This window comes from Silurus aristotelis, assembly GCF_946808225.1.
Source record: "Silurus aristotelis genome assembly, chromosome: 21".
NCBI lineage: Eukaryota > Metazoa > Chordata > Actinopteri > Siluriformes > Siluridae > Silurus > Silurus aristotelis.
In genome coordinates, this window is record NC_139594.1 from 11,730,131 (window position 1) to 11,748,155 (window position 18,025).

The 18,025-nt window shown below is 38.8% G+C and overlaps 1 protein-coding gene across 50 annotated transcripts in view; it reads right to left on the reverse strand.

The window, feature by feature from the left end:
- clasp2 (cytoplasmic linker associated protein 2) overlaps positions 1–16,636 on the reverse strand; it is a 43,254-nt gene extending 26,618 nt beyond the window's left edge. For 42 of the 50 annotated variants that reach the window (XM_083523985.1, XM_083523976.1, XM_083523971.1 and 39 more), the window contains exons 1-8: positions 16,502–16,636; positions 16,113–16,394; positions 13,889–13,967; positions 13,243–13,346; positions 12,966–13,057; positions 11,565–11,640; positions 11,089–11,186; positions 5,423–5,493 (exon numbers count right to left, since the gene is read on the reverse strand). In XM_083523985.1, coding sequence (XP_083380111.1) covers positions 5,423–5,493; positions 11,089–11,186; positions 11,565–11,640; positions 12,966–13,057; positions 13,243–13,346; positions 13,889–13,967; positions 16,113–16,310 — 718 coding nt within the window. In that variant the 5' untranslated portion in view covers positions 16,311–16,394; positions 16,502–16,636. Of the gene's footprint in view, positions 1–18; positions 295–5,422; positions 5,494–7,857; positions 8,123–11,088; positions 11,187–11,564; positions 11,641–12,965; positions 13,058–13,242; positions 13,347–13,888; positions 13,968–16,112; positions 16,395–16,501 lie in introns of those variants that run through there. The other 8 variants (XM_083524008.1, XM_083524007.1, XM_083524006.1 and 5 more) reach the window with 4 other exon arrangements.
- Between the last annotated feature and the right edge of the window lie 1,389 nt (positions 16,637–18,025).

Consider the following 18,025-nt stretch of genomic DNA (forward strand, 5'->3'; position numbering starts at 1 on the left):
CATTAAAGGAACACTTACAGTCACAGATGCTTTTACAGATGAGGCGTCTCATGCCTGACATCGGTCTTGCACCCTCGTGCTCTTGCATCAACGCCAAAACCAATGCTCACATGGCAGCAGTTTAGTCAGTGACAAAAACCATGAAGGAACGAAGCAGGATCTCAGGATCTGGAGAAACCTCCACCCTACAGTCTGTTAGCATCTTCCCTTTCACTCGATAGCGCTCTCGCTTCCTCCCTCTCCCTCTTTCTCTCACGTTTACTCCTTTCTCTCCCTCAGCCTCCTCCCTTCCTCACACCCCACAATTCCTCCTTCACATGATGTTCAAGGAACCAATCAAAAGAGTGATGACATCACCTTTTACCAACCAGTAAGCTTGGAGATTGACTGATGCTGGGCGAATATAAATGAGCTATTTCTGTCTGGAGAAGCTAAGCTAATTAGCATTAATACAGCACTGTTGCATAAGTAAGCCACCACACACATGAACACATTCGACAACAGGCAGAGAAGCGCGTGTCCTATACAAGTGGGATAAAAATCAGATGGCTGAAAAGGACAGCCACACCCCTAGAGATGACACATGCTCTTTATACATGTGTGTGTGTGTGTGTGTGTGTGTGTGTGTGTGTGTGTGTGTGTGTGTGTGCACTAGAAAGAAGAGATGTGACCCCAATTCTAGGTCAGGGGCTGTCAACATTACTAATGCTGATCCTTCTACCAGGCAATGAAAGACCTCTGTGTTTCAAGCTGTGGCATTAGCATTATTAGCATACTCGCATAATCCACCTTTGTCTGCTCAGATGGGCGTGTCCAAACAAACCAAATAAAGAAACGCAAATCACGAAAAGGCTAAATAAGAGAGCGAAAGAGAAAGATTAAAGGAGGCTGAGAAAGTGGGTACTGGGCAAAAGAGGAGAAAAAGAAAAGGAGAAAAGGACAGGGGCGGGAAAGCTGGCAAGGCTCCAAACCCTGTTTCTATGACAACAGCGGGAGTCCATATGCCTCATGGAATTGGGATTGAATCCAAAAGCAGCATGGATATCACAACTTGTATGATTTTGCTAGCACTTAAAATCACTGAATTCAGTAGATGCATTAATCCACAGCAATTTACACTGCAATTGAAAACACATGCTCACGTTAGTGCAAACAGGTCAAGGACTAAAAACACTAAGCAGAACCCCAGCTAGAGACGCGTCTATAATGCACACTGCTCCATGATGGTGACGTACTGCATGTTGGAGCTCTGGCTCGCTGTGCTGTAACTAGCAATTTAATCTTTTAATCAGGAAGTGAACTCATCCACAGGAAAAGCACAAAATGTACACACGCGCGCCAAAAGTTCAGATACAACATCGATAAGTAACGTACAAAGAAGCATTTTTTAAGGCACATTTATGGGCCACAAAATAAAAAGAATGTTTCATAACACGGAGCTGTGGCAAAACGTGGCCTGGAAACCTTTTCTTTTCTGTGAACCGACAACAGCGAGTGACACAGAAGCAATGACGCACGTTTAAAGACTTGGTGTATTTTTGAGTCAGTAAGAATAAAAAAACTTGAAGAAACTCACAAGATAAATAATAGCTTCATAATTTCACATTTCACCCACTGCAAGAAAGCTAAACAGAAAGAAGCATCTCTCACCACACACCCTCACCATATCATAATTCTGCGATGCATCAAAAAACATATACACTCACCATCATCACCATGCCATGTCTACACTGCATCTGAGAAGAGGTGGCTCTTTCATTCTCTCTCCCTCTCTCTCTCTCGGTCACATGGGGTCAGGGAAAGCAGTGACAGGCACAGCTCTCCCCAACCCTCTCCCTCTCCCACAGTTTACTGGACAAGTTTACTAAATAACTAAGCCTCTTCAACAACATTAAAATATTATGAAATATGGAAGAAAACGTGTTTCAGAATAATGTTTCAGAAAAAGTTGAGCATTTCCCCATTACATCATGAACAACAAAACTGGTTTATTTCTCTTATATCAGAGCAATTAGGTGAAAATCTTTTACTAAATAATTTATAAATTCTGTGTCATGATTTTTAAATGGTCTACAGATATACGTAATAGCTGTAAACATCCATAGTGCCTGCGAAATAAGATTCTGCTATCGCTTTCATTATAGCTGCTTGTCATTCACCAGCCTCTCTAATTGTTTTCGTTAGTAAGGAAAAATTGTAGCTTGTCATTTTATCAAGAAAGTCCACACACTTGTTTATTGTGTTGCAGAAACAGAGTTACTGCTGTTACACTGGTGCAGACATTCAAGACTCCTTCCATAAATTTGAAATGAAGAGCTCGATCATCAGTGACAAGACATTTTTGTTCATAAAATTGCACATTTTTTATTTGCTCATCACTGAAGTTATATGGAGGATTACATGCCCACCGTACACTTGCCTATGTGACTGTAACAGCCTACGATACTGTCCGAAGCATGGCATTATAATTCTTTACAATAAATGGAATCATAATTTTGTGTTCTGGCCGATCAGGTGTGTGTGTGTATATATACACATATACACATATACACGGATGCTCCCCACTTTACAAACGTACCATGAATTTGTTTGTAAGTTGTTGCTGTGTTTGTTATTGACTACATATATCTCCTAATGATGCAAGAGCTATAAATACTATCAAAAACAATAAAATATACTAAAACAAATCAAAATAATGTATAAAAAATAATGTATACAATATTTAACAAAATTGTATTCGCCCGAGTAGAGTGTGCATCAGGTAGACTTGCTACTGTCGACAACTAGCTAGTGGCGGCTCTCCTCCATTTTTTCCACTTTGAGGACAGGTTCGTATCCACTAAAGTTCGTCTTCTAGAGTGAAAGCTGATCCCAGTAATAACCTGTGTAGCCCTGGTGAATTCCATGGCCAGAAGTATTAAGGCAGTGCTAGATAATGGTGCTCACACAAAATATTGTCACCTTGGACACAATTTTGACTTCTGTCTCCATACCCCTCTGTCCTCTACATCTGCCTCCTTCAACCCAACTACCTGCACGTCTTCACTCACCACATCCATAAACTTCCTCCATGGCCTTCCTCTGTTCCTTCTTCCTGGTGGCTCCATCCTCAGCATTCTCCTACTGATATACCCCATGTCCCTCCTCTGCACATGTCCAAACCATCTCAATCTCGCCTCCTTCACCTTGTCTCCAAAACGTCCTACATGCGCTGCTCCTCTAATAAACTTGTTTCTAATCTTGTCCATCCTCGTCACTCCCAACGAAAACCTCTTCAGCTCGGTCTCTAAACCATACAACATCACAGGTCTCACCACAGTCCTATAAACTTTCCCTTTCACTCTTGCAGATACTCTTCTATCACATCAGCTATTTGGACAATAACGGCTGTATATTGAGTTTTTTTTTCAGTAAATGTGTACTGATATACAAGCGCCACATTGACTACTCTAAAATATATCCATTTGTATAGTATTGTCCCTTGAGAATTGTAAGATATCCTTGATCACTAGTCCTAGTTCCTTACAAGAATATATAATAAAATGGTTGCTGAAATGTGAGGGGTGTACTCAATTTTGTGATACTGTGTGTATAGATATATATAGTGGAAAGCATTCTCTGGTGGCCTAAACACTATTAGAAGCACTGACCTACATTTACAACCTAAATTCTAATATTTGTTCCATTAAATTGTATTAATTTATTCCAAAAGTTTATTATTTTAATTTCGTAGCGTTTCTCTTGGCTGCACTGCTTCCAGTACGTTTATGTTACATTTTTTGTCCAATCAGATTTCAGCCTCTATGTGCTGCCATGTCAATCTAATCTGCCCAGGGCCTGCAAAGTCAGTTCTGCTGGTTCTTTTACCATAGTCTCTATTAGCATTGGTCTGTTTCTTTAACCAATCAGATTTCATACTCGCCTCACAGGGCAGCTAGCTGGCCCAGAATAGCGTCAGCATTTTTCCATCCTCTGATTGGTTGGTCAGAGGGAAACTGTTACAGCCAAGTTCGACTGGCAAACACTTCTGTAGCACACTGCACACATGAATACAGCTTAGTTAGACTTTTTTATGCCTACGGAGGAAGAGAAATTGCTGTGGTCTCGGACATACTTAAAAATCTATTTTCAAGAAAAGTCAGACATCATGAGAAGAGGAGAGGTCGGCCAACCCCGAAGCTAGCTAGCTTGTCTCAGCCCAGGAAAGGATTTGTTCTCCTCTTCCAGACCAGTGAATACGAGCGGTACCACTGGATTACAGCTTCTGAGGAGCAGTGCAAATTATGAGTATGCATCTCTGGTGAGTAGGTTGTATTTTATTTACATGTTTAATGTTTTTGTCATGTTATTAGACAAATATTGATTCTGAACTGCTCCAGATGATGTAGGTGGTACAGTTGCGGTTGTAGTGTAGAGGTTTAGAGCTTGCTTTAATAAAACGGTATTCACCCTCCATATACAAAATGCCTTTCTCTCTGTAATTCCACGAGGTTTGTTATATTGTGTTTTTGTATAGTATTGATGGTTTCTATAATTGCGACGTGATAGTGGTGGTATTAAGGTGTCCTCACTGAAGGCCCAGGCACCAAATGCACGGCCCGCTACTGATATATATATAAAATAAACACACACCAACACTTACCCACATGGTTTCATGAGTAAACAAAAATTTATAAATGACTCCATCTACAAAAAAATTTTGCCACCAGAATTAATACCATTTACCGAGAATAAATATCAGACATGTTCTCCTAAAGAAATCGCAGCAGTGCTCAGTTAATTGCCACCCCTAAAACTCTAAATGGGCACCCTTCATTTGGTGAAACCTGCGAGGAAGAACAAATGTTGCTCAGAGGAAGATGGAGCCGAGGCTTCGGTCATGCTAGAATAAGCAGCAGTAGTTAGGGTGATTGTGTGAGCTGTAGTTTATGCCACAGCAAAAAAAAAAAAAAAAAAAAAAAAAAAAAAAAGGGTGTTTCTGTGAACAAATTACATTGATTGCAGGTACAAAATAGTTTGAAAATAGGAGAAAATATTCTAAAAGAGGCTCATCAATGTACTGGAGAAGTCAAATGAATTAAAAATATTGAAGTTTTGTTTTATTCAAGTTGTTTAACGAACATTTGAAAAAAAATTATTTGTATTTTTCTCAGTTAAACCTTCTTGTCCACCAGCTAATTACAAATGCAAAAACGAATACTCTGGAAAGCTCTGCCTCTCTAAACACCTGCATATACATCCCACTGTATTCATTGTTTATTCTAAAATAAATAAATAAATAAAATTTAATAAAGAAATTACATTAGGTTAAAGCAGATGCCAAAATAGAAGATTCACACACAATTTGTACACATTTTGCACAATGTAGTGCTATATTTGCACTGCTACCATCATACCACTCCATCTTTTTACTTCAGCTTACCTTGACTCAGGCTGAGAGCCATCATTCCAGAATTCAACACTTCATCAAATCGGCCTAAAATCGTCTGCAATCTGTTTAAAGAAAAAAAAAAGACAAAGCCATGAATATTACAGAACACATAATACATTTTTTGGTGAATATGGTGAAATTGTCTTCGAAAAAACAAATGTTAAGCATTATATTAAAGGTGTCTCCAGTGTCAGCACATTCTGAAGACTCCAACTTTTGTGAGGACTATACAATTTCTCTGTGCTGACAAGCAACATTACTTCTCGTTATTATAATGAACACAGAAAGAGAACTGAGGTTTGTTTACAGCTGAAACATGATTCTTGTGTGTTATTCCCATGGCCTTCTACACGACATCTACATACTAATGATGGTGAACACATTAAGACAATCATATTTTGCCTCACAGGGAAGTATAACACACTTAAAGGAAAATGCAATCTCTCATCTTCTACATACATGAGCTCCCAAACACACAACTGTCAATTAAACATTGTTTCCTTGTCTCCAAGCAGCTGATAGCGTTGGCCATTATGAGGATTTGAACTGATGACAGAGGGTGCACCCAGAAGCCCCCAGATGTATTTTTTATATTTAATTCCTTACGCTCTTGCTACTATAAAAGGCCTCTGACTAGAGATATGAAGAGAAATTTCTGTAGAATTATATAGACAAGGCAGACTAAATTTTTTAGGCAGAATAAAAACTGATTTCTTACTCAATCCTATATTAATCATTTCATTTATGCTATAAATTTATTCTAAACCATAAAGCCTCCAGTTAAAGCTTCCCTATACTGCATTAATAAAACTAAGAAAATGACAAAGATTTTCGTTTATTTCTGATACAACAGTCTGTGCAAAACATCAAGGGAAGCAACACAGTTGAGAATCGTAGACAAGAAATTGCTTTTAAGTCTGTCAAGGTAATAGTAAGGTGAGGGTACAATTTATGGAAAACCTCAATATAACCTGTGCCCAACGGCATAAAACTCCAAGTTAAGAGCACATTTATCTTTTAATATGACATTCTGCTATGACAGTGTAACAACTGCCAAAAGGGGTTAAAATAGATATTGACTAAGTGTGTAATTACTTCAAATTTGCATATATATTTACAAGATCAACTTTCTTTTTTTTCTAGGCAACTTTCAAAAAAATAAAAAAAAATACTCTTTACATCCAGTTCAACAAAAAACTTGGCACTCAAATGTGCATGGAAAAACATAATGAACAGATCTCTAGAGACAGTTATAGTTCCAAGACACTGTAGTCAAAGCACCATGTCCTAATTGAGGTTGTGTAACTGCTGAACACCAAAACTGGTAGGCTGCACTTTCTACTCAGTCTCTGTTGATGTTAATAAAGTGTACCAATAACAAACCTCTACATTTTCTTAACCTAAGAACAAATGTAAACAGTGAGCTTTGGACAGGTTTGCTAATTCCATGCCCTTACAAATAAACAAAAAGTCACATTTGAATACATTCAGTTGACTATGGGCTAGGTATGGAAAGTAGCTACAGTAATGGTAATGGCCGTGTGCAAGTTGCTGTCTATTTAAATCTGCTGGTGAACTGAAGTATTGCTTAAATGGAATCAAAACAACCTTCTCTACATGGCTTCTCATCTACCAAGCAGAGATTTTTTTCCCATGCTGTTAGACACTTTAGTCATTCCGTATGTCTACAGCAACAACTGCTAAATTGGTCATATTTAATAAATAGAATAGAATATCAAATAAAACATATATGAAATGTCTCATTACATGAACTATGCTGTAAATATATTCAGAAAACAGGCATTGCATAACCAACTCCAGAATAAAATGCATAATTATTATAATAGTAATAATTATCCTCATCATCATAATCATTTAGGGAGCGCATTCAATCAATAGAAGTAAAGGGAAAGCTGCAGACAATAATAAATCATTCATGGCGTTACTCAAAGCTACAAATGCCCACTGCTGGGAAAAAGACCAAAAACAGACCAAAATGCATGGAGTAGCCAGCCTGTATAAGGATAGAAAACTTAAGCAAAATGAAAGAATGAGGTTATTGATAGCCTGAAAGAGTTTCTGCACACGGTATGCAACTCCATGCTTATCTATGCAAGGGTGTACTGAGAGAAGGAGGAGACGTCTGTTAAAATGATCACAGACGATACGGATCAGCCATGTTACACTCACATACGCAGAAATGCAAACCGCGCTTGCACACGTTCACAGACAGTTTTTCCCATTCCCACTCAGTGCAGACCATCTGCAATTTTTCCCCCTTTGTCTCCAAAATGGTGTAGAGTCAGAGAGAAAGCGATCCAAAATCCATTGGATGGGACATTAAAGCCGTTCACTACGGCAAAAAAAGAAGCATAATGAAAATGTTTTTTAGGGGAGTCGGGGAGCGAAAAAACAATCCCACCCACCTGCACAGGCATGTTGATTTGCTCTGTATGTGAAGATTTACAAGAAGAAGAAGAAAAGAAAGAACGCAGTAAACTCCTAACAAACCTAGTGCATGAGCGTGTGCTCAGGACAGAGAAACTGCATAGCAGTATATGTGTGTGTGACAGCCAAGGGATTCGGTTCCCCTTTACACAGCCTCCTCATTGGAACACACACCAGTGGGAGGGGACAGCAGCTAGGAGACAAGACAAATGAGTCTTTCCCTCCCCCAACACACACACACACACACACACACACACACACACACACACACACACACACACACACACACACACACACACACACACACACACACACACACACCACACCCCCAGCCTCATAATGTCCTTCCTCCCTCCTTCAGCTTCTGTCAGTCTGTCCACGTCATTCGACCTCACTCTCTTTTTGATTGGTGCTCTCTCTAAGTCCAGCCTTTTAGTCTGTAGCCATGTCAACAAGATGTTTCCTCTCCTCCTTAGTTATCCTCATGTTTTCCCTGCAGCCGTGTATCTGTCTAATACTCGCACACTTAATGAAACCAGGAGCATTATAGCATACACATGCACTCCCCTTCATTCTATTGATAATCTCATACAGCCATATCAGTAGGATGTGATGCAGTAGAATTCCAATGGAAATGGTGCAGAACAAAAACACAAACACATCGACATTAACACTTTCCCAAATCTCAGTGTAATATCAGTCCTAACCAGATTTGTATTTTATATATTTAGATTATGTGGGGCAGAGCAAATAGTGTGTATTATTACTGTAAAACGTTAAAAAGCTGATCATTGTAAATGCAGAAGAAATAGGCCCGACATTGTGGAATAGTGTCCAATAAAGTGCCCTGAAATGTGAAAGATTCCACACTTTAATATGTTACATGTCGAGTCTATTAGTTTAAGCCTCATGAATAAACTGCATTATCCGAAAAACACTTCACCACTTTACTAAATCCTAACATTCCTTATTCTTGGCCAGCTGCATTGTTTAAGGCAAAATAGTGCATGAACACAACACGCACATAAATATGGCAAAGGTGTGTCTTCATACACAAACACACACACAATGTATGTGTGCAATATAGTAAATATTACTAAAGAATTACTAAAGAGCTAAAGAATTATGCAGCAACCTTAAAAAGGTTAACTTAGCTTTGTGTAACGTACATGTAAAACGAGGAGGGGGCACAACCAGCTGCCAGATATTGAAATAAAATAAAAAAAAGATCTTAATTTTAACAAAAATTCAGATGTTAAAAGCTTCCAAAAATAACATACAGCTGTAGAAATCCTTTTAAACTGCTTGCAGCATTTCTATAAATGAGCACTAAAGCATGCATGCATGACCTCGTAAAATCTATACTTTGACTGAACAGGCAAAGCCTGGGTTTGCTCTGATCACTGTTGGAAGACCAAGAATGGAGCTCTAAAGAGTGAGTCATTTCTCAGAAAGATGTTTTAGGTAGAATAAAAACCTCAAATGCACTAGAAGTCAACAGCTGATCTGAAATTATCGAAATTAAGCATCCACAACACAGTGTGTTGCACTGCTATGAGTGACACCCGGGTTTAATAGCAATATATTCTCCCTGACTCCAGTTAGACTACCTTACAAATATTTCATCAGAGTCTACAGGCTCTGGATATACAATTTGAGGTAGCTGTCCTCTATTCTCTGAACAGTACCAGTTTTACTGGGGTGCTGGCTGAATATTTTTGTTTTAACCGAGCAGTGACATTGAGGTGCTCTAAATTTCCAGCAACACAGATGATACTTCTACCACTAACAATGGGCCTCGTTTATTAAGCTGAATATGAATAGATTTATGTGTAAATCGGAAGTGGGCATGTATTCGGAACATATTCTTGTTCTGAGTGTTAATGGAGGTGCACTACATCATATCAATTGCATAGATCACTGCACTTTTAAATATAGAATACACAGTGGAAGTTAAATTGTCAGGAAGTTTTATGGCAACTAGCTGTTGAAACAATCAGATTAATAGTACTGGCATTCATTATAGAATATGAAAAAATAGAAAGAAACTTTGCCAGGACAAGCCAATAAACAGAACATAACTAATCATTTAAATATTGTAAAAGTAATAGTGCTGTAAAAATAGAGGACATCCCGCCCTGTCCGCACATAGCTGTAAGCTGTAAACAAATGGCTCAGGTAACAGAAGACACAAAAATTCCTGGTGTTTTATTACTAATATGATATAGTCAAATTAATTCCTGTTCTGGTTTTTCAGGCACTGACTGTTCACCTTTCTGATCATTTTGTCCACATCGCTTTATGCAAATAGCTGTGTTGGGCATGCACTTAGTCATTTACAGATGCTTGTCAACATACACAAGCAAAAAGTTATTTGCATCGCCGAAACTTTTGTAAACATGCAACCCAGTGAACTAATGTTGATTTATTCATTGAAAGAGACTTCAAAGCACTTTTGTACGTCGCTCTGGATTAGGCCGTCTGCTAAATGCATCTCAATATAAATTGGATGTGATGTAGTCTATATGTCTCATGTCATTAACACGTTAACGCTCCCTGGTTAGCGATCTATAACGCAGTCCTATAACATTTAAACACTGCTGTCTTCCTAGCAGGAGCGTTACTTCATTTGGGACCAACTGAGCTTTATTTAAACATCCGCTGCTTGTGCAAATGCCCTCATTCTTTCTATTTCCTCCTGCTCACAAAATAAGATTCTTCTGACTTCTGGCTGTTACCTTTTGTTATTTGGATTAAGAGATGATGTTCGCTGAAAGCAATATTATCAAGGCATGGAGTTCAGATAGACCTGTCCTAGATGCTTTGCAAAAAAAAAAAAGTTTGTTTTTAGTTGTGCCCTAATTTCTACTATGTAAAAATTCTTTGAGTGTGGTATGAGTGGTGGAGGCTAAATTTAGAACATTACATTCTAGTATTTGTCCGTGACATAAAAGGCAGTGGTAATGGGATTATCCTGAATCATCCTTCCAAAATTGACTCAGACTATGAACAGAGTATATAAGCAGAATGAAGTAAGAGTTATTAAAGGATAATGCTTTGTTTGATTGATTGCATTTCTACCATGTCTCATATGTAAACATAACAGACAGCCCTTCTGCACATTTCTAAGATTTTATGGTAATGATGATTTCAGACACAAGCGCAAAAGTGTGTGCATATTAGTGAAAGTGAGAGAAAAACAGACTCACCGTGCAGCTGGCAGTCCTCTCTTGCCCAGGTCTGCCCTCACTCGCTCACCAACATGCCGGTACACTTCAACCAGAGCTGTTGTAGCAGTCTCCCGGACCTGCAAGACACACATACACTTGCAAATACTTGCGGAAGCAAAATAAAACGATCAAACATCACAAACACACCCAGACCTGCATACATTCCAGCTTTCTCGCCTACTTTATCCATTTCTACTGAAGGCTGTACCTAAAGATTAGATCTCATCCACAAGACCTGTTAGTCACCTGATTATTATTCTACCTTTTACATTTTTTACTTTCCCATAAACAGGAAGGGATCTTATTCATCTTAATCTGGCTCTCACTGGGTGAACAAGTTCCCAGCAGCAGCTCCCTCTGCACTAAATGCTCATCAACATAAAATTACACCAGTACAAACTAAAACAAGGAAACCACACTAAAAAAATAAATAAAAATTGAATAAAAATGCATACTTGAGGGTTCTGGTCTCCTGTTAGTGTACACAGATGTGGCACAAATTTACTCAGACTCAATGGCTGGGCACCGTACCTGAAAAACAGACACAAAGACGGAAATAGTAACTACAATTATTTCAATAAGACGCCATTTATCTGAAAGGCAGCCGTTACGCCCCAAGCTGAAACGACATATGCATTAGTAGCTCAGTTCTTTTTAGACCAGGAATATAGAAATAGAAGCCTAAGACAAAAGAACTCATGAGATCCACTGCATAGTAGAATTATAAATGTGCATTTTCACAAATTAATTTTTAGGTCTATAATAACTCAGATTGAATTTGAAAAATCATACAGACAATGCACCTTTGATCATTTTTAAGTGATGAATAATAATAATAATATTTGTATACTGAAATAAAATGTATTGCGTGAACTTGCCATTAAGGAGGGCAGCAATTAAAGAAAAACAGGTAGCAGGTAGCAACAGGAGTAGGTGCATGCATGCTTTATTTCAGATTCAGAGGATTGTATGTCAGTGTCAGTGCTATTAGTTGCATGGGTTACAGAGTCTGTTTGCAAAATATGTCTTTACACCTATGTATTGAAATATGTGTCACTGAATACATAGAAATAAGGACAGCTCTTAGTGGGCATGTCAGAAAGAATATAGACAGAATGATTGGCATTCTTGATTGAGCATGGATTACCACTGATTTTGATGGGTAGCTAGCTAACTAACGGTCAGCGTTTGAAAGCCATATCTTAATTCATTATGAGCTCAAGTAGTGCTTTTCCCAAAGTGTGTCTGTGGAATGTTACAAAACTTGGGTATGAGGTAATAACAATATGGCAACAATGGAGCAGCTTTAGGATCTAATTTATCATTTACACGGTATTGTGTTTTAAACAAGTAGACGTATCTAAAGATAGACTCGTCATTGTGCCATAACATACCACACGGTCTAGTGATATACTCTACACTACAAAAAAAAAACAAAAAAAAAAAACAAACCCATCCCTAAATACTAATCTACACACAAATCCATTGAAGTGCAGCTATATGTCAAGTGAACCACAGAAGTAAGAGGATTACCGCAGACTGTTGGCTTTGAACCAAGTCCGACTGAGAACAAAATTATGACCTGTTAGCAGGACCGCGAGTGTGGTACCAGTACAGCATGCATCTTGCGTATGTATAAACACACGTGTATGTGTGTAAGTCCGTTCAGCACAAATATAAAAAGACCTCTATTTTATATAAAGCCTTACAGAAATTCAAAACATTCCTCATGACTAGTGAATGCCTAGCTTCTTAAATGTGATGTCTTGAATTAAGCAATGGTATGAGAAAGACAGTGCCCCCTGCTGCACCCCTTAGGCTACAGACTACATTGTAGAGTGTATGAAAAGACTTACGCGTTAAGTGTGGTGACAAGGCACAGACACAGTCCTTCTCTACTGCGGAAGTTCTTATGTTTGAAGCCAGGGAACAACCTCTCCCAAACATACTACATGAGAACACAGAAAGAATCATTACTTGCATTGAAACTGGAACAAACACTAAACAGAATGGAGGGGGAGCTGTCAGATGTCACAAATAGGGAAGTAAAGGCACGTGCACAGATGAATTTTACTGGGGATTTTTTTTCCCCAACACATGAATTTGGGTGAGAATGCAAGCAGGGTTACTAACCATCGGAGTGGCTGCCTCTTCCATCAGCTTGAGAATGAGCGCCTGTGCCTGATCTCGTACCTGATCTTTCCCATCACCCAAACGATCCACTAATGCAGGGACCACTTGGGGGTGGGGTGGGTGAGAAAATTAAAATATGAGAGGGAGAAAAAAAGAAACAGAGAAAGAAACCCGTTAAGTATGAATTCTGTGTAACTGTCCAACCCTGGACTGCAAATGTTTTGTTTTCCTGACCGGATCCATTTACAACCCAACTTTAATTTACAGTTTTGAGGTAAATGAAAATCAGGGTTGGAAGCCACACGGTTCATCTGTATCCTTTTTATCTCTCTTTTGTAGTCTATGATTCCAGAGAGGAATTGGGCTCTGGTTTTTTTTTTTTTTTTTTTTGGGGGGGGGGGGGGGGGGTTGCGCTCTGTTCCTGACAAAACAAGCTGTTTCCTTGGTAAAAAAAAAAGAGGGAGGGCAGCTAAGACAGCTGAGAGAGTGGCATTCATCTAAACATTATGTCATCTTATGGGTATTGAGTCATTGTGGTATTCCCCTTTCTACTGAACAAAGCTCATAATGGAATCATTTTTACATTGTTTTAATACAGGTTTTAGATTATGTGTGTGATATGGAGCTATACAAGAACACATTTTACCTGTGCATACATAACCTCGAAATCGATCACCCATCCGACTGACAAATGCGCTGACAATATCAATGCCCAGCAATGCAACCTGAAATCAGAACAAGAAAAAAAATACCACTTTGAAAATTTTGACTTTTTAAATTTTTGTATTTTTTTTTTATTATTGGTGGACATGTGAAACACACACAATTGTAGGTGAGGCAAATTTTTTATTTTTTTTTTATAAAAAAAAAAAAGAGAGAGAGAGAGAGAGAGAGAGAGAGAGAGAGAGAGAGAGAGAAAATATTAAGGTGCTGAGAAATGCAAATTCAGCATGCTAAAAAAAATTTAAAAAAAGCATTTTTTTTTTATGCTTTCCTGAATATATCTGCAGACAAATGTTATGTCTGGGAGAAATGTCCTGAATATTTGTGCGTGAGAATGTGTGTTTGAGGCTTGCGCTGGGATTGCTGCAGTATGTTTCTTGGCAGTACGGGATGGAATTTAACATTCCAGAGAAACAATCAAATATTCACTACATCCCTGCAGCTCCAGCTATGACCTATTTTAGTCAAACAAGCCAAGGAAGTTCCTGACTGAGATCAGGCAGGTGTGTGCAAGTGTGAATGCCTCAGCGTTGCTAACAAACTACCTGACCTGTTTATTTGCACATGTGCATTTCACACAAATCAAAAATTATGAATGGAAAGTGTATATGTAGCATTTGCATACTTTTCATTTTGCTTTATAACACGTGCAATTATCAGATTTTAATACTCCTTTGATGTTAAAATACACCTGCTTGCATTGATTAAAGAGACACTTCAATCCCCCTTTACAAGAACAATTAGATTCATGCCATGTCGGTCTTATAAGGTGCCGCTGCATTCAAGGAAAAATCTGCATCGCAAAACAGCATGTGTCCAGACTTCATTAAGCCGAATAGCACACAGAAAGGAGAAATCTACACACAGCCCAACATTTGGTTTTTATATTACTGAAAAAAAGAAACGCTTTTAAAGCATTCTAACTGAACACTATTAGGTGTAATTGAAATACGTAATGCAGCCACATCGTAAACATGCATCTCTCTCCGACCACAGCTTATGTAACATATAATGCTGGTTCATACACTGCATTCCCTCAGACATGAACAAACTGTTTGTGTAAGTGTCACATTCTTGATTGTGTTAAATTCTTATAGATGGAAAAAGACTCGCTGAGGGTCTTTGATGGGATGTTGCGTAAGATTGTGATAATTACGATCAACTTCACAAGTCTGTGTCGGTCATAGGTGTCGGCCAGCGTTCATACTAATAAGTCACGCATAATACAAAATAAGTTATATCTATACGACAATCTCAATAACTTATCTAAAGCCCCTCAAAGTGCTGCTTCTCAGACAAACCCTTTAAAAAAAAAAAAAACGATTTTTTTTTTTTACTATTCTGTCTTTTAGATACGGCCATTGCTTGCTTTCAATTTGGCTTCACCTCAACATGATAAATTGCTCCACAATATTACTAATTATTAATATCTATATAATTAATAAGGTAAAGTCAGCTATAAAACACAATAATTTGGATGCCTGTATTTGAAATAAACGGAAGGTAATTATAATTTGGATTTGGCTAGGACTATTACTACCCATAATTACCAACATGCTTATCCATGCATAACTCTAATTCAGTTGGAAAAAACTTCAAATCCGATGGGACGCAGATGCCGGAGATATTGAGTGACAAATCGATACCTCTCTAAAATCAAAGCCTCATCACCTATAACTGAATCATAGGCGTGTAACATGAACATCGTTCTCCTCCAGACCTGGAGAACAATACTGCCCTGGTCCCATCCCCCCCAGCCTCAAAACAACCTCTCACAGACCAGTCTGAAGATGCTCACCCCATTTCCATTTAGAGAAAAATCAATACTGGAAATAATGAATGAATGAACCAGCACCGGATATGATCTAATACTGCTGGGCTTCTACATTAGAAGATGAAGGGCTTTGCTTAACTGAATGTACACTTGATCCAGTCAAACCGGTACATATCTGAGAAACACTGAGAAATCCTTTGCTAATGAGCCATTTATACAGATCATAAATATTTGATCGTTTCAAAGTGTTCAGATGAAATCTAAATGTCACAACAAAGCAACGCAGCTGATCATCACTAAACAAAGCCACCTCAGGTCCAGCCTGAGATCAGAGTGATTCAGTACATCAGACGGTCAGACAGAGGGGAACTACCTTGTAGTTGCTGGAGTTGACCCAGCCCGTTAGCTCGTCTAGGGTTTTATCCAGACGAGGTTTGTCCTGCTCCACGTCGCAGGATCTCTGTGAGTCGCTCAGGTAGTCGATGAGGTCGGGACCGACCTGCAGCCTCCGGCTCACGTCCTTCTGCAAGACTTGCTGGTAAAAATAATCCATGTTGTCATGTTCCTCCATGGCTGTGGAGCCAAGCTGAAGCTGGAATCCCTCACTAAACTAAAACCGAAGTCCAGAGCTGAAGTCAGGTCACAATGTCCAGGTCTACAGAAAACCAAGGTGGGAAAATATACCAAAATATACCACAATAAACCCAATGTTGGCACAGGACATAGGTTTGTTTTTGTTTTTTTTATTTATATATATAAAACCTGATAATGTCCAGAGGAGATGTGAAATGCAGAACTTGGAGCCCACGCAAAAGGGTCAAACTAACTTCAGTAAAGAAGTTTGAATGGTATTAAATAGACCTCAAAAATGAATAATAAAGTAATACAAAACCGAATACTTCAACAAACGAGTCCCGAGACTGTGGAGATGCTCAGCTACACGACGGACTGTATGGGTTTTTTTGTTAGCCTCAGGAGCTCATCCTATGTGTAGGTCGGCTAAAACAATGCTAGCTATGCTAGCTGTAAGGCTGGATAGACGTCTAGACTTATAGCTGGTTGTCCTCGGGCCTGCCTCCTGGCCTCTCCTCGATGCTCGGCTCCATTTTCAGAAAAGCCCGCTTTCCACCCTGCTGCTGTGTGCGCGGACCCCGAGGGGAAGTGTCCTAACCGCGGCGCTGTCCTCTCCTATCAGTTTCGTGTCACACTTAATCCCAAAATAATCACCACCCGGACAGCTGCCTGCCTCTCTCTCTCTCTCTCTCTCTCTCTCTCTCTCTCTCTCTCTCTCTCTCTCTCTCTCTCTCCCCCACACACATACACACACTCAGGCGCTCAGACTCTGCCCTCCACCGGTCAGCACACCGGCCTGCCGCCTACAACCTGCGCGCTCAACTAAACGGACGGCACGACCTAGAGGCCGAGGGGTCCTTCAACGCCGTACAGCTGTCTGCCCCATTGCCTGAACAAAAACACGCGTTCACACCAAAGCATCAATAAATCAATTAATGATGGTATTACCAACAATAAATCATTACTGACGACTTATTCTCAGCGCAAAAATCACTTTTTGTTATGCTTACAACCATCGTGTATAAATCTGGAAAATTATACCCCATATAAATAAACAGACAACCAGAGCCCTCTGTTGGTAGTGAAGTGTATTTACAACCTGATACACCAAATACATACAACATGGTGTTCAACCTACTCAGAAACAAAAGACCAGAAGTTCTCAAACTTGGGGTCATAAATAAATCACATAAATGTCATTATTCTTTATTCTCCATTTCCTTGAAGCATAAACCGATTGCACACCAAACAACATCCAATCTGCTCTATTCCAATTGGCCTTTACACCAGACACTGGAAGTACACAAATTATTAGTTTTAATATTTTTTGGAGAAAATGGTCACAATTTCTAGCCAAATTCACGACAAAATAATACACAACAAAAGTCATACTATATTTTGCAGTGTATAAACATAATCTAATAATATTAATAATAATCTTAAATACTAACTCATTTGGACTGTTGTAACCAAATGACTGCAAAGGATATATATATATATATATATATATATATATATATATATATATATATATATATATATATATATATATATATACATACACACACACACACACACACACACACACACATACACACACACACATATATACTATCTCCTCAACTATTTCCTTCATAATTAACACCTTAAGAAAGTTTTTGAGGATTTATTCATTTCAGGAAAGGTTAGACAATGTGGACATTCGAAAACTAT